Genomic DNA, 22,892 nt, shown 5'->3' with positions numbered 1-22,892 from the left:
TCCTGTCTTCCAGGATACCTGATAATGGTCACTGATTGCGTTACCTGGGCAGCCTGGCCATTCTTTCGTGATGGTAAACACTTTTTTTAAAAAAATGTTTTACTGAGTTTTACAATTTTATAATCGCCATAATCCATACACACACACACACACACACACACACACACACTTAAATAAATAAGTTTTAGAAACAAGCAAGTGTGCTAACCTTGAAAAGGGTTTCTAGATGCACTCTGGAGCCAGCATGTTGAATGGGTGTGCAAGTTTCTGCAGAGAACAGACCTGCAAGCTGTTTCTAAGCATCCGGTTCGTGCAAGTCTTCTCTCTGCAACTGTGTTTTCGGATTGCGGTGCAAATCCGAAATGCAGTGGTTGTTTGGCTTTAACAAAATCAAGAGGATGCCTCCATTTCCTTGAGAAGAAGATTGAGAAGCAGTGTGGTATAGTGGTTAGCGTCGCACTAGGACCTGCGGGAAACCAGACCCGCTGCAATTGTGAAGCTCCCCCTTCTGAACTCTGGCATGGTCTTTTTCTTTTTTTGCTAAATACCCAGAGCCCCCAGTGCACCACAATTCATTCCGCACCATTCCCAAGCTCCTGCGCCTTTAAGTGTTTCCAGGCAGGCAGGAAAAGAATAGTCCAGTATTTACCAGCATTGTATATCCAGGGTGGGGTAAAATGCACCTGAACCCCATGCCTCTTACACACATTTATTTAAATTATTTCAGGAGAGCCTTGCAAAGCAATGGGCATAAAATTGCTGCAAGCAACACCGATTTAAAAATAATAATAATCAGAAAACAGCTGTTTGCTTTCTTATCCCTCAAGGAAACCACCTGGTGGTAGTTGGAAGAGACAACCTCTGGGAACTGCCTAGTGGCAGCGAACCCAACTCATTTCCTTATTTTCAGTTTTTTAAAGGCCCCGCTCCCTTTTTCTGTTGGTTTGTTATAATCCAGATGGGTGCCTTATAGGAGACGCAGCTGGCAGAGATCTCCCGTTGGGAGCGCTGTGCGGGGCGGAGTTAGGCCTCTGCTGGGCTCTGTCCTTAGGCCGGGCCGGGCTTTTGCCTTGCAGGTTGGCTGATGATTCCCGGGGGTCGGACGCTGCATTTTAGCAGGCGAGAGCTAGAGGGGAGCAGAGCAAGGTAGGTGGGCGGTGGAGAGAGAGAGCTGCAGGCGACGTGGGTGGAGATGGAGCAGCTGAAAAGCCATGGGAGAAACCCCGGGATGTCCGAAGCGTGGTCTGCTTAAGAGGTTTTGCTTTTCTAATTTAAACAGCGTGGTGGCAGTGTGGCATAGTGGTTAGAGCGCGGGGGAAAGGTTCGGAAAAGATGAAAGGGATGGAGGAGCGACTCCCCTAACAAGGAAAAGCTGCAACGTTCGGGGTTTTTTAGTGCAGAGAAAAGGTGACATGAAAGAATGGGCATTTAAAATTGTTAATGCCATGGAGAAAAGTTTTTCTCCCTCTCGCCCAGCTCTAGAAATCGTGGGCGTCCAGAGAAACCGTGTTTGAAGATTCAGGTCCAGCTTTCGAGCTTCCCACAGGCACCTGCTGGTCACGGTTTGGAGCCACCACAGTCTTTCAGCCTCACTTACCTCGCAGGACTGTTGTGAGGTTAAAATGGAGGGAGGGATGGAGGAAGGAAGCATGTTTTGTCACCTTGTGCCCCTTGGAGGAAGGTGGGGTCAAAAAGTACTAAAAATTAATCAAACAGTTAACTGTGGTGCGGGGAGAGAGAGGCTTTCCTTAGGGATACACATTGTGTGGTTTTTTACTCCACTGAAGCAATATCTCTGTAGAAAAACTATAGACTGCAAATGCACCATGCATTTAAAGTATATCCCCCCCCAAAAAAAATAGAATCATGGGAACTGTAGTTTACCCCTCACAGAGCTACAATTTAACTACATTTCCCACCATTTTTTGGAGGGAAATAAATAGGCACTATGTGTGCTTTAAATGCATGGGGTGTACACCTAGAAACTTATTGTATTGGACCACAAATAAACCAAATGAATAATAATGTTATCTGATCGGGCTTTAGGCATTTTTGTAGTTTTTGCTTTGTGTAAATGCTGCTTTTGCAAGACAGAGTCAAAGTAATTAAGGCAGGCTCAGCCCTTGGCAATAACTTCATCAGCCCAGTAGTTAGGAACAAATGAGGAAAAGGAACCAACTTTTTTATGAAAGCATCCCTGCCAGGAGATTTAGGAGTCATCCATCCTCTTCTACCCCACCCCATAAGCCCAGGAAAATCATTCTTTAGTGCTCAAATGGTAATTCAAGCTTGCTGGGGGGCGGTTCCCTGGGAAAGGAGCCGGACAAGAGGAAAACTGCTCAGTGTGGATGAGGCCTTAGAGGCAGTTCTGACACATTTATAATCTGCCTTTAACCATGTGTAGATGGCTTTAGTACTAATGACTTCAGGTACTTTCGTATGGCAACTTTGCATTGCAAATGAGACTATTCAGATATTGCACCTGGGTTATTGGCAGCAATGTTTTAAGCAACATCAGATTTCCTCCATAAAAGTTAAATTTGGATTAAAGGGAGGTGGTTCAACATTTCTATGCTGATGTTGCATAACAATTTGTTGTATGTTTTTATGCAGATGTTGTATGAACTCTGTAGAAACTCCCCCCCCCCCTTGCATAAACACCCATCCTTCATCTTTAAACAGCATACAGTATGATAGGGGACATCGGGCTGCAACCCTGTACACACTTAATAGGATCAGGTTGCTTGAATAAATCTTTAATAGTGTGTCCTTCATCAGTATAGCCAACCTGTTGAATGCAGTGAGATTCTGCATTTATTTTACAATCATTTACTGTAATAAAACTTGGAAGCGGCTTACAAAAAGAATAACGTAATGAAATAAGCAGTAAAAATATGTGAAAGCAATTATTAAAAAAATTAAATCAACAGTAAGTAAAAAACCAGATTAAAGCACATGTCAACATTCTGCATGTCAGGATAGGCTTCCCCAAACAAATATTGTTTCGGGGAAACTATTCAGAACATATATTTGTCCCTCTAATAGTTAAAACCACCTTCAAACACTCCATCACTCCCTCCCTTGCAATCTAGTTCCCCGTGAGGCAACCACTTCCTGATTGCAAAAAGGAGACACACCCCTCTCTGTAAGCAAAATTAAACTTTGTTCCTCTGCGTTGCAGCTAGAAGACGCCAATGGCTGCACCAAACCCAGAGAAAAGCCTCCAGGATGAAGCCACCTGTTCCATCTGCCTGGATTATTACCAGAACCCGATGATGGTCATCGACTGCGGCCACAACTTCTGCCGGGACTGCATTGCCCAGTGCTGTGAAGGCTCCATTGCCAACGTGTTCTCCTGTCCGCAATGCAGAAAACCCTTCCCTTGGCAGAACCTGCGGCCAAACAGGCACCTGTGGAATATCGTTGAGCTGGCCATGCAGTTCAGCAAGCGGCGAGCCAAGGAGTCGGGAGAACAGGCGCTCTGCAAGAAACACCAGGAGCCGCTGAAGCTCTTCTGCGAATACGATCAAACGTCCATCTGCGTGGTTTGTGACCGGTCCAAGCTGCATAAATATCACAGTGTGATTCCTATAGAGGAGGCCGCTCAGGTTTACCAGGTAACGTGAGTGGCTGAGAGGGGCTTGTGTGTGTGTGTGTGTGTTGGGGGGGGGGGGAGATTTTCAATCACATTTTTCGTAATTGCTAATAACAATGATGTTTGATTCTCAAGGGGAGGGTCAGTTAACAGCCGAGCTTGTTGAAATGAGAGCAGAGGAAGGGAAGGGAAGCCGTTATTGGGGGTCTAAGGATTGCACACACACGAAGGGGCAGGGAAGGGAAGACCTCTCCAGGTGAGAGCTGGGGGGTCCGGCACTTTCTGTGTGAGACAAGGGGAAAGAGCTACTTTTCATAGCATCGTGCAATTTTGAAGTTGGAAGGGACCCCAAGGGTCATCTAGTCCAACCCCCTGCAACGCAGGGATCTCAGCTGAAGCATTCCAAGGAGTGTGGTGGAGTCTCCTGCTTTGGAGGTCTTTAAGCAGAGGCTTGACAACCATATATCAGGAGTGCTCTGATGGTGTTTCCTGCTTGGCAGGGGGTTGGACTCGATGGCCCTTGTGGTCTCTTCCAACTCTATGATTCTATGATTCATGACAGATGGCCACCCAACCTCTGCTTAAAAACCTCCAAGGAAGGAGAGCCCACCACTTCTCATGGGAGTCTGTTCCACTGCCAAACAGGAAGAGGATTCTACTTTCAGTTTCTGTTTTGCTGCACAGTAGTTTGTTTTACCTTATTGTATTAGGAAACAGCTTTAATAAAATCTTATTTTTTTAAAAAAAAGAAACAATGGAACAAACTCCAAATCTTATTTTTAATACATTTTTATTGATTTTTTAACTATCAGTTCCAACAGTCATACAACAGATCTTCTCATCTTATACAATATTTTAGACTTTTGTCAACACCTCTGATGATTTTCCGTTCTTTATCACTTATTCTGCGTTTCTTAATTTCTATATTGCATTTAATTGTCCTTAACTAATAACTCTCTTCGTAGTCTTTCTTGTAATATTTCAAATAATCCACCTTAAAAAACATCTTGCAGTCCTACTAGCGTAATCTGTTCTTCAGAATTACTTTTCAAATAGTTCATATATTTATTCCCGTCCTCTAAGAATTTCTGATCCCGCAGGTTTCGAATCCTTCCTGTTAATTTATCTAATTCTGCGTAGTCCATCAACTTCATCCTCCATTCTTCTTTCGTCGGGAACAAACTCCAAATCAGTGGGGGTTCTTGGGGGTGGGGACATCTTAGAAGAACTGGAAAGCAACCAGGATTCATGTATTGGTACATATGAAACAACTTATTGCCAGGTTAGTCTGTCTAGCCCTATATTACCTGCCCCACCTGACAGTAGCTCTCCAGGGTCTCTGCAGGGATCTTCCCGCTTAACCTGCTGTCTGGATCCTCTGTCTCCGGAGAACAGAGGCCTTCTTACCCTTCTCCATCAATCCTGGTCTGTTGTTTCCTCGCTGTCTATTTTAAGCTATAAGATCTTTGGGAAATTTGGGGTCACCTGCTGCCTGTCTCTTTGGAAGGTGCGACGTACTTCAATAAGATAGCGCTCCTGCAAACGGCTAATGTTAAACAGTCAAACTCGGGTCCCCAACCGTTGTTGGACTACAACTCCCATCATCCTTGACCATTGGTCCTGTTAGCTGGGGGTGATGGAAATTGTAGTCCAGCAACGGCTGGGGACCCAAAGTTGTGTTAAATTAGGCATGGCCAAACTTGGCCCTCCAGCTGTTTTGGGATTACAATCCCCATCATCCCTGACCACTGGTCCTGTTAGCTAGGGATGATGGGAGTTGTAGTCCCAAAACAGCTGGAGGGCCGAGTTTGGCCATGCCTGTATTAAATCAAGGGGATCAAGCCTTGCAACTCCCTGAACAAGTCCCTCCCAAATTGTCACTTTCTTGGTGCATCTTCTTAATTTTTGCCTAATTTCACAGAGAGGCTGTCATTAAAGACCTATAGGCCTGGGATTGGGGGGACAGGACCCTGTGACGTTCCAGGTGTGCTTGAACTGCAACTCCCATCATCTGCAGCTGGCACATCCAGTGGCCAGGGATGAAGGTGGTTTTCAAGCAGAGGTTGGATGGCCATCTGTCATGGGTGCCTTAGCTGAGATTCCTGCATTGCAGGGGGTTGGACTAGATGACCCTTGAGGACCCGTCCAATTCTATGATTCTAAGGGAGCTACAGTTGGTTAGAGCACAGTGCTGATTACACCAAGGTCTCAGGTTTGATCCCCATATGCAGGCATAGGCAAACTCCGGCCCTCCAGATGTTTGGGACTACAATTCCCATCATCGCTGTTAGCTAGGGATGATGGGAATGGTAGTCCCAAACATCTGGAGGGCCGGAGTTTGCCTATGCCTGCCAATATGGGACAGCTGCGTATTCCTGTATTGCAGGAGATTTGACTAGATAATCCTTGTGGTCTCTTCCAACTCTACAATTCTATTATTCTGGCAGTCCACAGAATTTCCCATTCCTGATAGAGTCATACCGTGGGTTACAGACGCTTCAGGTTGCGTTTTTTCGAGTTATGGACGCACCAAAACCCGGAAGTACCGGAACGGATTACTTCCGGGTTTTGGCGGTCGGGCATGCGCAGAAGAGCTAAATTGTGTTTTGCACATGCGCAGAAGCGCCAAATCACAACCCACACATGCGCAGAGGTGGTGCTGCGGGCTGCGAACGTGCCTCCCGCACGGATCACGTTCGCAACCCGAGCGTCTACTGTATAGGCTAGACTCAAATAGGCCAAACTTTATTTCAACATATAAAAAAATTGTCCAGTAGCAAACCCCCATAATTCCTTGATGCTTATCCCAGGGTGTCTCTCCCAAAATATTGCCACCAAAGCAACAAGCACAATCAATGCATTAGGAAAAGAAAGGGTTTAAGAAACTTTAAAAGCTGTCTGGTGCTTGAACACTACAAATACAGAAAACCAAACAGCATCTGAGTATCTAAGCGAGTGGGTGGAGGCTGGAAGAAAATCGGTCTTATTTGAAGATTGTGTGTGAAATATGCCAGAGGAGCAGTTTTAGATTAGTTATACAGCACAGATGCAAATTTGCAATCTGATGGGATTTAGATGTTGTTACAACGCTGCGCTTAAATAATTCTCTCTTGCATGTGTAGCTGCTTATTTGAGAAGGATATGGTGAATGGCTCAAAAACTGTGTTATTCGTGTCTGTCTTAGGAGAAAATAAATCACTGCTTGCAAACTCTGAAAGAAGAGCGAGACAAGATTTTATCGTTTAAATTAGATGCAGAGAAGCCAAGCCAGGATCTGCTGGTAAGTGCAAGCAGATTACATCTTCACCATTAGCAACACCATTACATCTTCACTTGGTTTTTAATTTGTATATGACGTTTCTACATTTCTGTGTTGGGAATGTCAGCTCTGCATGTGTTATCAATGTAGAGTGCCAGTTTTTAGCTACAGGTGATAAACTGATAGTCCTGGGCTTCTGTTTGATCTGTTTCAGTAAAGTGTACACCTGGAACTGATGTGGGTTCAGTTCAGATTTTATATAACAGCAATGAATCAATTTGTATACAGGAGCGAATCTTTTAAGTATCTATTTTTATTAATGTTTTAATGTTTGACATTTTATGTTTTTGTATGTGCTGGAAGCCGCCCAGAGTGGCTGAGGAAACCCAGCCAGATGGGAGGGGTACAAATAATACCATTATTATTATTATTATTATTATTATTATTATTATTATTATTACTATGATTAATGCTCCTTTTAATAATACATGTATATATACACTCTCACAAGACATATAGATAACCTAAGGTGAGCAATAATAGTACTTAAAACTTTTCTTGTTGCAAAGTCTAGATTCTTAAGAATCTAGATTCTTAAGAATCCAGTGGTACCTCTGGATGCGAATGGAATCTGAAGCGAACGCAACCCGCGTCTGCGGGTCGCGATTCACCGCTTCTGCGCATGTGCGTGATGTCATTTTCAGCGTCTGTGCATGTGCAAGCAGTGAAACCCGGAAGTAACACGCTCCATTACTTGGGGTCGCTGAAGTGACCATGTTCCAAAGTGGTTCTATGTTTTATAAAAACAAACCTTTCCACCTGGTGCATTAAGTTGATACCTATTGCCCCCAAAATGTTATGACCTTGCTTCATGCACCTGTGAACTAGCCCTTGACAGCTGGATTCTGAAAGTAGCAACTTTACAAGAGCATCTAATTATAATCTGTTGCTGAGTTTCAATTTCAGCTGGTGTTTCACAACACCAGTCCAAGGTCAGCTTCTCTTTCTGCAGAAGAAGACATGGCAACACACTTCTACAACAACTCGGTGCAACACCATTTTGCATTATATGCAATGGAAGCAGCCTGGGGAATAGCTGGATTTTGACATTACAAAGCAGGCGCAAGGACCTTTTAGCCCTGTAGATGTTGCTGAGCTACACTTTCCATCAACCAGTGGCCAGGGATGTTGGGAGTTGTAGTTCAGCAACTTCTGGTGGGCCAAAGGACACCCGTGCCTCTTGCAGAGACATTTGCTGTGGGTTAAACCACAGAGCCTAGGACTTGCCGATCAGAAGGTCAGTGGTTCGAATCCCCGCAACATGGTGAGCTCCCATTGTTTGGTCCCTGCTCCTGCCAACCTAGCAGTTCGAAAGCACGTCAAAGTGCAAGTAGATAAATAGGTACCACTCCGGCAGGAAGGTAAACGGTGTTGCCATGCGCTGCTCTGGTTCACCAGAAGCGGCTTAGTCATGCTGGCCACATGACCCAGAAGCTGTACGCCGGCTCCCTTGGCCAATAAAGCGAGATGAGCGCCACAACCCCAGAGTCTGTCACGACTGGACCTAATGGTCAGGGGTCCCTTTACCTTTACCTTTGGAACACACGAAATGGTGTTTTTATGTGTCAAGGTGCTTTCCTATGGGTGGGTAAGAAATATTACAAATAAATAAACCAGTGTCGTCGTCGTCCCCCCACTGTTTGCACCTGTCCCAATCAGGCAGAAACTGAAGCCGAGAGGCAGAAGCTTGTGTTGGAATGTCAGCAGCTCCGCCAGTTTCTAGAGAAAGAAGAGCAGCTCCTGTTAACCCGGCTGCAGAAGCTGGAGATAGAGATTGAGAAGAAGAAGGAAGAGCATGCAGCTAAATTTTCCGAGGAGATTTCCCATATCAGCACCCTAATTGGCGTGCTGGAGCAGAAGGGTCAGGAGCCGCCAGGTGGGCTGATGCAGGTAACACAAATAATAAACTACTGTAATTCTCTCTATGCAGGGCTGCCCTTGAAGCTGTCCCAGAAACTCCAGTGGGTGCAGAATGCTGCAGCGAGGCTCCTCACGGGGTCTCTGCCATGGGAGCATATTCACCCAGGGCTTTTCAAGCTGCACTGGCTCCCAGTGTAGTACAGGGTTAGATTTAAGGTGCTGGTTTTGACCTTTAAAGCCCTTCATGGCCTAGGACCCTTGTAGCTACAGGACCGCTTCTCCCAGTGTGCCCCGCGGAGGACCTTAAGGTCCATAAATAGCAACACCCTAGTGGTCCCGGGCCCTAAAGAAGTTAGATTAGCTTCAACCAGAGCCAGGGCCTTTTCAACACTGGCTCCGGCCTGGTGGAATGCTCTGCCTCATGAGACCAGGGCCCTGCAGGATTTGATTTCTTTCCACAGGGCCTGTAAGACAGAGTTGTTCTGCCTGGCCTTTGGCTTGGAGTCAATTTGATTCCCTCCCCCCCCCCCATTTCTTTTTTCCTCCTGTGATGAGGCTGCATTTTAATGTTGTATTTTAATCTTGTTTTTAAGTTGTATTCATTCAACTTGTTTTCATTATTGGTTGTTAGCCGCCCTGAGCCCGGCCTTGGATGGGGAGGGCGGGGTATAAATAAATATTATTATTATTATTATTATTATTATTATTATTATTATTATTTATTATTAAATGCCATTATATAAGGGCTAGCACATGCAGAAGAAAGTCTTGGGTTCAGCCCCTGGCATCTCCAGGTAGGACTGTGCTAGAGGGGAAGCTTTGCCTGAAATCTTGGAGAGCTGCTGCCAGTTAGAGTAGACAGTACTGAGCTAGATGGACCAATGGCCTGATATGGCACAGGGCAGCTTTCCTTTGTTTGGAAGAAGAGTTTGGATTTGATATCCCACTTTATCACTACCCAAAGGAGTCTCAAAGCGGCTAACATTCTCCTTTCCCTTCCTCCCCCACAACAAACACTCTGAGGTGAGTGGGGCTGAGAGACTTCAGAGAAGTGTGACTGGCCCAAGGTCACCCAGCAGCTGCATGTGGAGGAGCGGGGAAGCGAACCCGGTTCCCCAGATTACGAGACTACCGCTCTTAACCACTACACCAAGCTGGCTCTCTTGTTCCTAGTTATTTCCCATTTGGTTTCATCCTGCTCCTCATTTGGCCTTCTCACCCCTGTCACCGCATTCCTGCAGTGGTGCATTATTGCAGGGTTAACACCTTTCCCGATCTCTGGAAGCCCAGTATTTCGAACCTGGGGGGGAAAGACAACCTGAGTTTCTGCTGGTGTTGTGTGTCCAAAGCAGGGCCTTCTTCCCCCTCAGCAGAGCAAGATCTTAGCCAGTGCTGTGTTGTTTGTTGGCATCCATCTGTCTCGAGAGACAACGGAGTGCATCTCTGAGGATGAGGAGGAGGAGTTTGGATTTGATATCCCGCTTTGTCACTACCCGAAGGAGTCTCAAAGCGGCTAACAATCTCCTTTCCCTTCCTCCCTCAAAACAAACACTCTGTGAGGTGAGTGAGGCTGAGAGACTTCAGAGAAGTGTGACTGGCCCAAGGTCATCCAGCAGCTGCATGTGGAGGAGCAGGGAATCGAACCCGGTTCACCAGATTACGGGTCTGTCGCTCTTAACCACTACACCACACTGGCTCTGGGGGTGACGTCAAACCTGGCAGTGTGTATGGAGGTCCTGGGCTGCCCAGACGACAAGATTCCCCCAGTCTCGGCCTCACTGATGCGGTTGAAAGGAAAGCAGAGCAATATGTTTGGCACCTGCTTGGCTGCAGGAGTTGCCAGAAGGAGGCGTACAAGGTGCCTTAGGGACTCCAATTTGTGTAGGTTTTACTCCAGGGGTAGGCAACCTAAGGCCCATGGGCCACAAGCGGCCTACGGGGGTTGTTTAACCGGCCCATGAGCCACCCCCGAACCGAGCCGCCCACTCGACGAGTCCCTGCGCCCTGCGCTAAACTGGCACAGCATGGGGACTCACTTCCATGGTGACGGAAATTGCGTCTGTGGAGAAATTGCGAGCTCACGTGCGAGTGCAATCTGGCCAAGGGAGGGATCTCCGCTGGAGTGAACCGGCCCAGGCGAGGTAAACCTTGCTGATCCTGGCTTACTCCTTGGGTTTCTCTTCTCCCAAAGATATCCCGCAAGGCAAGTAGGTATTGTGCTATGCCTCCACAAAGAGACTGAATGAATTGGTTTGCTAATGCCGCCAAACTGAAACGAATGCTTTGAGGGTTGAAAGCAAAATGAGCTGGGAAGATGCTAGGTACTTGATGCAGCAACCTTTCGGCGGCTGGGCATGTCTAGGCCTGGCCAGTGCCTGGATTAGGGGCCACCAGGGAAACCTACGAATGCCGTTTTGAGTTTTAGGATGTAAGGAAGGCAGGATATAAGATGAACCCCTGTAGAAATTAATTCCAAATATGGCGGGTGTTGGACTGGATGACCTAACCTCTCTTCTTGTCTCCTCTTTTCCTCGCTAGGATATTGGAAGTATCTTCAACAGGTATGAGGCCGTTCTTCCTGTTGCCATTTCTCCACCCTTCACAAAAGGCAATTCTAGTAATGTTTTGCATGCATGCCAGGATCAAAAGCAGTATGTCTCAATGGGAGAGCGTGATTGTGCTCATGGTCCCGGTGGCAGCCTTCTCCAAATCATCTGCTTAGGAGGGAATGCTGCCTTTTTTATATATACAACATTATTTATTTATTTTTTCCAGTTTGTACATCTCAAAATAAACATTTTACATCATGCCATGAAACAATGGACTTAACCTCCTTGGCTTTTCATGGTTCATTTTACTTACCTATCGTTCCTGCATATTTTACTGTAACCAATCTAATCGTTTCTCCATTTTGCATCCTCCAAATATTTACCATGCTGTTGAATTTATTTAGATACTACCAGTGTTTTCAATTGTACAGTTATTTTCTAAATATTGGGGGGGGGATTCCACTCCTCTTTGAATAAAGATTCTTCTTGCTCTCTTATTCTATAAGTTAAACCTGCTGCTTCCACAAATTCTATCATCTTAATTTGCCAACCTTCCTAACTAGGGATCTCACTCACTTTCCATCTTTGGGCTTGGACTACATAGGCCGTTGGTCTGATCCACCGGGATGCTTCTTGCATCCCTCCCCTTCTACCTAGAGTAGAATTTTTACTAGCATGTGCCCCTAGCACACCCCTAACTCCAACCCCTAAGTTGCAAATCCATTGGCCAAGGTTGTAGTTCACCTTCCGTCAGCTTGGCCAGCTGTTTACACTATGTTGATGCATTCTGCGCCTGATGTTCTGAGAAGCTGCAAGTGAATAAAGATTTCTTTTCATGCGGTTTCCTGTTTGTCAAACCTCTAGGTGCAAGAGGGGCAAATTTCAGTTTCCTACTCCACCTGATTCTTCGGAGCTCAGTACAATGCTTCAGGAAGTCTCCAAAGAGAGTGCTTCACTGCAGGGCAAACTCAGGAAATTCAGAGGTACTAAATGGGTTTCTGAAGCTGATTGTTGAGGTGGAAATTTTACTGTTGTTCTTATTTAGTTCTTTATCCAGGCGATCAGTGAACACTTTCAATCAATCACATTTCGCCTTTGTACAATACCCACCATTAAAATACGGGCGCTGGATTCAGAATAACACAGTCATTCTTTAGTGGTTGAAATTGTTGGGATTAGATTGTGATGACTAACTTGTCCCTTTGATTTCAAGGATCTTACCGCATGATGGCCTGGATCCATAGGGCTACAATATTGTGAGCTTGATAGTTTACTTGCTATCTGCTAATAATAATAATAATAATAATAATAATAATAATAATAATAATAATAATAATATCATTGCTGTAAGTGTGTGCTCCAAGGCTTGATGCCTACAAAGGAGAGAGAAATTAGAAGTGAGGTTGGGTAGCTGTAGATTTCCAAAGTGATAATACTCCTAAGGCTTTAGAATGGTGCACGTGAATTAATGGTGTATTAATATACGAAGTTCATTTGTTGCTAAATATAACACATTAACGAATCACAGAAGTTTGCATATGCTTATCCTACTCTTCTTCCTCTAGAAACTTTGGATGAACAAAAGTGGATAAATGGTAAGTCCCCACAGATTCTGGATATCTCACGGTAAAGATGGATTCATGCCTTTTTGTATTTAAAAAAAGAAAAGAGGCAACCTGTGGTTTTCTATATATTGCTGGACCACAACTCTCCTCGTTCCCAGCCATGCTGGCTGAGACTGATGCGAGTCTCAGATCAGGAGGAATGCTCAATAAATAGGCCGCCTTCAGAAACAACCATCTGCAGCAGATGAACAGTTACTTGTTTTATACAGTGGTCTTTGGGAAAGGTTCATGGAGCTTGGCTCCATGCCTGACAGTTTCATTTGATCTCTTGCATCTGAAGGAGCGCCTCCACCCCCATCGTTCTACCCGGACACTGAGGTCCAGCACCGAGGGCCTTCTGGTGGTTCCCTCACTGCGTGAAGCCAAGTTACAGGGAACCAGGCAGAGGGCCTTCTCAGTAGTGGTGCCTGCCCTGTGGAATGCCCTCCCATCAGATGTCAAAGAGAACAACAACTACCAGACTTTTAGAAGACATCTGAAGGCAGCCCTGTTTAGGGAAGCTTTTAATGTTTGATGTATTACAGTATTTAAATATTTTTTTGGAAGCCACCCAGAGTGGCTGGGGAAGCCCAGCCAGATGGGTGTGGTACAAATAATAAATTATTATTATTATTATTTATTACAGAGAACGTGACACTGGACCCCATGACAGCTCACCCTCGATTTGTTGTGTTTGATGGTCAGAAAGCTGTCGCATGGGGATCTGTCCGCCAGGAGCTTCCCTACAGCACCCGACGATTTGACCCCACCCGCTGTGTGCTTGGCTGTCAAGGATTCACCTCAGGGAAGCATCACTGGACAGTGGATGTGAGCAAGGGGACTTTCTGGGCTGTGGGTGTAGCCAAAGAATCTGTGAAGAGGAAAGGACATCTGAATATCGTCCCTGAGGAGGGAATCATGGCTGTGGGTTTTAACAACGGTCAGTACAAAACCTTAACGTCGCCCCCGACCATTCTGAACCCAAGTAAACACCCCCAAAAGATTCAAATCCGTTTGGACTATGAAGGAGGAACGGTGGGGTTTTTTGATGCGGAAGAAAACAAGCGCCTTGTTCTCTTCAGTGTCAAATTTGTGTCAAAAATATTTCCTTTCTTCCGAGTTGGGGACATGAACACTGTTCTCCGTCTGTGTTAAATTATATCTGTTCTTCTGTTGAACTTGGGTCTTTGGCCTTTCCAACAGTGAAGTAGTGTCAACATAACACTCTCTGGCTGTAACACACAATACTGAGCTTCAACGCGGTTAATACAACAGCTGCTTTTGACTTGCCTTAATTCCCTTATCAGGTTACTATATATTCTGAATGGAGACTGGAGCCTAGGCTTACAGAATGTGGGAGACCCAAATGCATACACCATTTAAAACTACTTCGTAGATATAGCTTGTAGTATGTTTTAGCAACATCTTTGTCTCTCCCGGCTATATTTCGTCTCATTTGGATACAGATTCCAAAGTACAACATTTGTACCCCTCATATGAACTGCGAGTGGTACATCTCTTTTAAACTGCAGCCTCTCAGAAATACACGGAAATGGTGATCAGACAAGACTGGAGATCTAGCTTGTGGACATATTGCTGTGAAAAATGGGAACTGAAAGTGTGTATGTGTGTAGGTACAAAATCGATATGAGGTGTGTGTACAGGTATATTGCATTTGGATATTTGTAGCCAAATGAGAGCAGTATTGCAAGATAAAGCCAGTAGTTAATGGTTGAGTGCAGTCAATTTATCCAAGCTAAGCTGAAACCAAGAAAGACGGTGAAAATTGATAAGAAAAGTGGTGCTTTGTAATTTTAACATGGTAAATACAGGGGTACAGGAGATCACCTTGGTTTTCAATTGAGATCTGTTTAGGATGCCTTGTTAATGTACCTTGCAATTTTTTACATTCTGGGAAAATATATTTTTTTTTAATTGCAGACTTTTTAAAAAAAGTAGAGTAAAAGTTTATCCAAATTTGCGTAAGCATTTTAAGAATTCTTTTTTACTTTTACTTTTTTATATAGAATGCTGGAATGAAAAAGCACAGGTGACAGGAAACGTTTAGGTACTGGGTTGTCAGAATTATTTGCTCTGCCCTGTACCTGTTTGCCAAAACTTAATAAATGCTGACATCTCCTTAAATATGTTGCCGTCCTTTATAAATACAATATTGGTCAACTTAAAAAGCCATTCTGCAACCTTCTACAATCGGCTCCTTTTCATTTGGAGGCTGTTTCAGTTCTTGCCATAGTTAAAACACTTGCCGTTTTCTCTTTCCTTGAGTGGTTCAGTCTATAACTCGCAAGTGCCAATCCAGAGGAAACTTGATGGATGTTTGCTGCAATTTGGTGGCAAACAGCAGGTTCTCCCAGGGGAAAGCCGCAGTGTGGGTGTGCCCATGGTTAGAGTCTTCCAATGTAGGCGTAAAGGTAAAGGGACCCCTGACTATTAGGTCCAGTCGTGACCGACTCTGGGGTTGCGGCGCTCATCTCGCTTTATTGGCCGAGGGAGCCAGGGTACAGCTTCTGGGTCATGTGGCCAGCATGACTGAGCCGCTTCTGGCGAACCAGAGCAGCGCACGGAAACACCATTTACCTTCCTGCCGGAGTGGTACCTATTTATCTACTTGCACTTTGACGTGCTTTCGAACTGCTAGGTTGGCAGGAGCAGGGACCGAGCAACGGGAGCTCGCCCCGTCGCAGGGATTCAAACCGCCGACCTTCTGATCGGGAAGTCCTAGGCCCTGTGGTTTAACCCACAGCGCCACAATATGCAAATATACGTACAGTGGTACCTCAGGTTGAGCTTCTTTTGACAAAGTTGAGCTTTTTTGTGTGTGCAAAATATCAAAAATAATAAAAGTTAAATTTTGGGGCTATTTTAAAGAAAATTCACCAAAATCTAGGCTTCCGACATTGGTTGTCATATGTCCAGATTTTCCCAGACCTTTCAGCGATTTCTACCTGGACACTGTTCTGACTGCTATGTCCAGGAAATTCCAGATGTATGACAGCTCTAGCTTGTTAAATTCAGAGGTGGGGATACAGCTATCCTCCAAACATTGGACTACAAGCCCCATCAACCACAGCCAGCATGTAGTCCAGCACAACTCAAGGGTCTCAGGTTCAGCATCTCTGGTGTAATTGCCAAAACTGTTTAACCCCTAAGACAAAAAGGACCGTGCCTCTCTCTCATTCCACCTTCAGCTCTTAAAACACCTGTCCATTTCCAACCTAATCATTATGCAAAGTAAGGCCATGTTTCTGGACAATCCGTTACAGAAGAAGAATTTCCTGTTTGGTTCAGCTTTCATTAATATGGAAATTTAAGGGGAAAATTTCACTAGGTTCATGTGAAAGTGAAAGAAACCTGAACATGCTCCATTCCAGAAAAGGAGGTGATTTACAGTAATTACCAAGCTGGACCGTACATTAATTGTATGTCTGCATTTTATATCCTGTTTGCTGTTTATTTAAGTAGCAACCATGGCAGGGGAGAATTGAATTGTGATAGGGACTGGACCAAAGGGCAGTTTCGCCCTTTCTCTCTAGCTACTCTCCAGATGACTTTCATAAAACACACACAGACAGCTACTATAAACTCCTGGAGTGATGCCAAATAATCAGATTGGGGTGCAAAATATATGCTCTACCAGTGAGTCATACAGCTTGTTAGAAATGCTAAGGGTGAAGCAGTATATAAATGGCTTAATAAATAAATATGAGTCCTGTCGTTCTTTGCACTTGTTATCCAGAGTCTCTTCAAAGGAGGGTTGTATGAGATGCTAGGAGGAGTACCTCTGGTGGAGACAGGTTCTGCTCCTTCTGTGGAGCAATATGCAAATATATGTACAGTGGTACCTCAGGTTACAAACACCCTGGGTTACAAACACTTCAGCTTACAGACTCTGCTAACCCAGAAATAGTACCTCGGGTTACAAACTTTGCCCCAGGATGAGAATGTAAATCACGCCGGCGGCAGCGGGAAGCCCCATTAGCTAAAGTTGTACTTCAGGTTAAGAACGGACCTCCAAAACGAATTAAGTTTGTAACCAGAGGTACCACTGTACAATTATTTAAGGTGGATCTTAATGCATTGAGCAAAAGTCAGACATTTTAATGAACAAAATGCCCTTCAGAATTCCTTCCCTGTACTTAACTAGAGCATGAGACACTTAATCTCGGGGTCATGGGTTAGAGCTCCACCTTGGGCAAAAAATTCCTGTATTGCAGGGGGTTGGACTAGATGACCCCTGTGGTCCCTTCCAACTCTAGGATTCCATGATTCCATAGACATACAAACAAACTACTTATGCTGCGGTTTCTGTAAACATTTTGGGAGTAGACTATTGACTGCTGGTGATAAGCTGTGGATGACGTGGGCTTGAAACTTGGCCTCCTTCCCATTTTGTCTGTCCATCTGCGGGCAGCTGATAAGACGGAGACAGATGGGGAACCTTAGAAGAATAACGTAACAGCCATCAGACACGGAGATTTGGGGCTGGGTTCCTTACAAATAGAGGTCCCCCTCTCTTTCTCCATCTCACATTAGCTTGGCTTGAGGACCATCGAACGTGGAGATGACTGACAGATGCCAGCTGACTGATAAGAACGTTTGGAACCTCTTTCATCTTTTCACTGATTGCTCAAATCCAGCTGTGATATTGTAAGGGGAAAAAGGGCCTTCTAACTTAGGGGAGATTCGAGAGGAAAAGAATCACTCATAATTCTTTGGTTTTCAGGAGATTGAAGCTGAAGGCAACCTGGGATATCAGTGACGAATATTCTTCACATGTAAGGTAAAAGAAAGTGCTATAGCATGATTTTGCAGCAGGTCAGCTTTAAAGCAACAAAAGAGCACTTCAGACAAATTTGCTATGGACCACAAAATATGTAGCTAATCCCTGAAACAATATATGTACTACAGTGACTAACAAGAGTTATTTAAAAGTTTTGAAATGAAATGTTTCAGTTTCTGCCTTCTTGGCTGCTTTGATGTGAACGCTTTTCACACCAGAGCAGCTAAAGAAAGAGAACTGAAATGTTTTGTTTTAAACCTTTAATATATCTGTTTTGTTAGACCCTTTAATGACATGATTGGATGGATGGATGGATGGATGGATGGATGGATAGATAGATAGATAGATAGATAGATAGATAGATAGATAGATAGATAGATAGGTAGATACGGTAGATACGGTAGATAGATACGGTAGATGATAGATATGTAAATATTTTATTTCTGTAGTACTTCAATTATTGATGGGAGAGCTTTGTATAAAACTAATACTGTACAGTAGTTAGTAAACATCCTAAGTTAAACACTCTTAAATCTCATTGATTACAGTGGAACTCAGTGGAACTGACAGCACCACTACAGACAGATACAGTATGTGTTCAAAGTCCCATTGAATTCAGCACAGGAGCAAGGCTTGCTCTGTGGTTAAAGGATTTCAACTTTAAAAGGGCTTTTGACTTTGGATGGCTTGAAAACACATCTTTAAAAATAAACAATGGCTTGATGGTAGATAGAAGGGAAAGTAAGAGCTCAGTTGGTTAGAGTGTGGTGCCAAGGTTGCATCCTGTGGAGTAACAGTGATTCATTCCAAAGGACTGGGAGAATGACAAATGCCTTTAGGAATAACAGTAGCCAACACATTTTTCTTGTGGTTTTACCAACTGTGGGCACTTCCAGAATGTGACAATTTTGTGGGTGGGATTCAATCACATTCTGGCAAGTTCAGATTGTGCAGTTAAAGTGGATTGGGCACTCTTGTAATAATAATAAAAGATAATACTGTTTGTGCCAGAACAACATACTGGTAACAATTGTGTTATGTACTGAAGTTCTCACCTTGGGCCAGCAAGGGGATACTGTGGATAGTTTTCACTCAGGTCCACATATGCAAATAAGGGATTGAAAGTGACATTCAGTGATTGGATAGTTACAGAAAGTGGTTACTGTTGCGTTGTAGTGGAGCTCTATATAAGCAGGCTGGCTGAACCCTTCAGTTCAGTTCTGTTCTGGCCTATGAATAAACAAGAGCTGTTTGAAGAATCGCTGTGTTGTCTGATATGTTCACCCGCAACTTAACAAATTGCTTGACGTGATGTCATAAAAACAAATCAGGGCAAATGCTGACGTTAACAGATTGACTAGAAGTGGCATCCATGACAGGCAGAAATCCAGCCGGTTCCAACTTTCCCCACATAGGAACATAAGAAGTTTCTTTTTACTGAATCGGACCCAAGACTGGTCCATTCTAGGCCATTCTTGCCTATGCCGACTAGTGGAGGCTCTCCTCTCGGACAGGGAACCTCTTCCCAGCTCTACCTGGAGACACTGGGAATTGAACCTGCGACATCCTGCATGACAAGGCAGATGCTCTACCACTGAGCCACTACAGCCCATTCCTTCATTACCTCTCCATGCAGGGAAAACCTGCATATGTAATTTCTGCATGTCAGTTAAAGGCGCAGAGCTTCATTCTGGAAATGGGCCATCGTTCTCCCCTGCCCGCCTCCTCCTCCTCCTCCAAAGAAAAAAGAAAAAGAAAAGAAAAGACTTAAAGGTGGTAAGAAGTTTGAAAGAGATGTGACTGTTCGTACTGTGTACATTTATCACCATTTTGCCTCTGGCAAACAGAGGCTGTGTGTGCACGCTACCAGTTTTCTTAATCTGGATCAAAGCTGGTTAATGCATCAAAACACAGTATTTCCTAAGAAACGACAGGATAGATGAGGGTTATGGCAAATGCCGTGCTTTATGCTGCTTCTCAGACCAGTGCCTTGAATGCAGAGCAGGGGTGCAATATTCCTAAAAGTGACAATCAGGACAAAGTTGTTCGGCTTTTTGGGGAAGATGTTGATTGTTTGGGGGCTTTTATTTGATTTTTAAAGCATTTTTGTTTTTAAAAAACCTTTCTTGCTATACATCCGGGTTTTCCGCCTTTTTGCTGCCTGAATCCCGGATGTATGGCAGCCCTAATGCAGAGTAAACACAGCCAAGTGTCTTTCTTATCTCAAAATCCTGTTTGACTGCAGGTGTCGGTGAGGCAAAGCAAATGGGAAGAGAGTCCTCTTGAAATAATAATAATAATAATAATAATAATAATAATAATAATAATAATTTATTTATACCCCACCCATCTGGCTGTATTTCCCCAGCCACTCTGGGCGGCTTCCAACAAAACACTAAAATACAATAACCTATTAAACATTAAAAGCTTCCCTAAACAGGGCTGCCTGCAGATGTCTTCTTAAAGTTTGGTAGTTATTTTTCTCTTTGACATCTGGTCGGAGGGCATTCCACAGGGCAGGTGCCTCTACCGAGAAGGCCCTCTGCCTGGTTCCCTGTAACTTGGCTTCTCGTAGCGAGGGAACCACCAGAAGGCCCTCGGCGCTGGACGTCAGTGTCTGGGCTGAATGATGGAGGTGGAGACGCTCCTTCAAGTATACTGGACTGCAAACCATCACAAAAGCCTATTGCAGCAGTCGCCGACCTGGTGCCCCCTGGGTGCTTTGGACTGCGACTGCCAACATCCCCAGCATGTGAGCTGGATGGGACTGATGGCAGTAGTTGCTCAAAACATCTGGAGGGAACCAAATTAGAAAAGGCTGATCTATTGGAAGAGCACCAAGGGCCAGATAGAGAGGAATGGAGGGCTATATTCACCTCCTGGGGGAGCTGAGGCTCCCCATCCTTGAGCTAATCTCAAAGTAACATCTTCCCAGCATCTTCTTGTGGTCATCATGGACCATTCTGCAGGCATGCACCTTAAGTTACAAAACTTTATGGAAACAGAGAGAGAAAGAGGATTGGGTATCATGACCGGTTTGTAAATCTATTTCTTCATCTCTCTCTCTCTCTCCATCTCTCTCTCTCTCTCTCTCTCTCTCTCTCTCTCTCTCTCTCTCTCTCTCCAGGGTTTGCTTTATCCCCCGGAGGCCAGAAAAGAAAAAAAATGGAGGTGCCCAACTTCTCTTGCAACCCAGAAATGCGTTCCTTTCTGTTCATTCTCACCATTTTCTTTGTTATTCCACCTATAAATAATGTGGACCCTGGTAAGACTCTCACTAGTACCTCTCATAGAAATGTTATTGGTCGTGGCTAAAGTGTCTTATTTTTCTCTGAAGGGAACAAATAACAACAACAATAAAAAATCTACCAGAAGCCTAGATACTGGCTTCTAATGTGTACCAAAAGTACTGTGAAATTGTAAGTTGTTGTGGCATACTTAGGTCCATCTAGCCCAGGAACCAGCTGTGGTCAAACCCAGGTCTCAGGGAAGATGTTTAACGTCACAACCATGCCATACATTTAGAGTAGTCTGATACCTTTTTATTTATTTCATAAACTATACCGATTGATTATAAGAAAAGACAACCTCAGAGCGGTTTAAAGAAACAGTTGTTGTTGCTGGGTTTTTTATGCTTCTTTTGAATAGATTCCAGGAAGACTTTGAATTATCCCACTATTTCTGTTCATTCTCAATTCAGCAACAGGCCTTGCTCCCCTGATTTCCATCGAAGGCTATCAGGACAGGGGGATCCGAATAGTTTGCCGATCCAGTGGTTGGTACCCAAAGCCTGAGATCCTATGGAGAGGTCCCAATGGGAGGCATTTCCCTTCACAGGGACAAAAAATTTCCATGGAGGGCAATGGGTTGTTTGAGGTGCAGAATGACATCATCCTAACAGGAAATTCAAATCATAGCCTAACCTGTGTGGTCCGGAACAGCTTCCTCAACCAGGAAAAGGAATCAACTATTCATATAGCAGGTAAGCTGTCCAGAATTCTTGATAACGGTTCTGTATTTTGGGGCTGTGGCTCTGTACAAACTATGCCTTCAAAATACATTCTTTCCTTCAAAGAATTCTGGGAAATGTAGTTGGCTAAGGGTCAGGGCTAAACTACAGTGCCCAGAATCCTTTGAGGGAAAGGATGTACTTTGAATGTGCTTTGAAGGTATAAAGGTAAAGGGTAAAGGGACCCCTGACCATTAGGTCCAGTCGCAGATGACTCTGTGGTTGCGACGCTCATCTCGCTTTATTGGCCGAGGGAGCCGGCGTACAGCTTCCGGGTCATGTGGCCAGCATGACTAAGCCGCTTCTGGCAAACCAGAGCAGCACACGGAAACACCGTTTACCTTCCCGCCGGAGCGGTACCTATTTATCTACTTGCACTTTGACGTGCTTTTGAACTGCTAGGTTGGCAGGAGCAGGGACAGAGCAACAGGAGCTCATCCCCATCGCGGGGATTTGAACCGCCGACCTTCTGATCGGCAAGTCCTAGGCTCTGTGGTTTAACCCACAGTGTTTTAAATTCTCGAATGATGTGTAGTGAACGAGTGAGGGGAGAAGTCTGAAGTCAACTAACTTTGACACCAACGTATTCTAAAGAGAAGGAACTTGAGAAGAGAACCAGTAAGAACTTCTAGCAGGCTCAGTTCCCAGCTAGGTCACTAGGGACAGTGGCAGATTAAATTCACTGTTGAAATGTACACCAAGATGATTTCATAGGACCGTAGAATTGTAGAGCTGGAAGGGGCCTCGATGGTCATCTAGTTCCCCATCCAGTTTGAAACCATACTGGAACCTGCTGAGCTTTGCAAATGTGCTAGCAATTTTATTGCTGCACCCCTTTCTCAGCTCCATGTTACATTTTCATCAACAGGGAGAGAGAGAGAGAGAGAGAGAGAGAGAGAGAGAGAGAGAGAGAGATGGGGGACACAGGGACCCCATTTTATTATTTAGAGGATTTATGCAGTGCCTTTCAGTTGGATAATTCTCAAAGTGGCTTTCATAATAAAATACCCCTTCCCCTGCAAACTCACGGCAGTCCTTAAACCCCTGGCTAATGAAAGTTCTGTGACATATTGCTATTCAGTTCATGCAGCATCACCCTTGCATATATATATATATATGTACTAGGATGCCATGCTGGACAAAGCAAGTGTTTCA

The 22,892-nt window shown here is 44.5% G+C and overlaps 3 protein-coding genes across 5 annotated transcripts in view; 1 reads left to right on the top strand and 2 right to left on the bottom strand.

Annotated features, from left to right (window-relative positions):
• Positions 1-317, bottom strand: part of LOC310701607 (E3 ubiquitin-protein ligase TRIM39-like) — a 35,932-nt gene extending 35,615 nt beyond the window's left edge. For 2 of the 3 annotated variants that reach the window (XR_014523076.1, XM_083492759.1), the window contains exon 1: positions 209-314. The gene's annotated coding sequence lies outside the window, so the exon portion shown is untranslated. Of the gene's footprint in view, positions 1-208 lie in introns of all 3 variants that reach the window. The other variant, XM_083492760.1, reaches the window with a different exon arrangement.
• Positions 1-22,892, bottom strand: part of LOC310701851 (uncharacterized protein) — a 100,918-nt gene that overhangs the window by 34,658 nt on the left and 43,368 nt on the right. The gene's annotated exons all lie outside the window — the stretch shown is intronic.
• LOC310699252 (E3 ubiquitin-protein ligase TRIM7-like) overlaps positions 1,018-22,892 on the top strand; it is a 30,302-nt gene continuing 8,427 nt past the window's right edge. Inside the window, exons 1-10 of the mRNA XM_083486877.1 lie at positions 1,018-1,146; positions 3,182-3,617; positions 6,780-6,875; positions 8,574-8,804; positions 11,313-11,335; positions 12,188-12,306; positions 12,889-12,918; positions 13,574-14,080; positions 20,856-20,993; positions 21,429-21,710. Of these exons, the coding sequence (XP_083343003.1) occupies positions 3,195-3,617; positions 6,780-6,875; positions 8,574-8,804; positions 11,313-11,335; positions 12,188-12,306; positions 12,889-12,918; positions 13,574-14,080; positions 20,856-20,993; positions 21,429-21,710 (1,849 nt within the window). The 5' untranslated portion in view covers positions 1,018-1,146; positions 3,182-3,194. The remainder of the gene's footprint in view (positions 1,147-3,181; positions 3,618-6,779; positions 6,876-8,573; positions 8,805-11,312; positions 11,336-12,187; positions 12,307-12,888; positions 12,919-13,573; positions 14,081-20,855; positions 20,994-21,428; positions 21,711-22,892) is intronic.

Source organism: Podarcis liolepis, assembly GCF_965112155.1.
Source record: "Podarcis liolepis genome assembly, chromosome: 2".
Lineage (NCBI taxonomy): Eukaryota > Metazoa > Chordata > Lepidosauria > Squamata > Lacertidae > Podarcis > Podarcis liolepis.
Note: the sequence above shows the minus strand (reverse complement) of the source record. Positions and strands in the feature narration are given on the sequence as shown.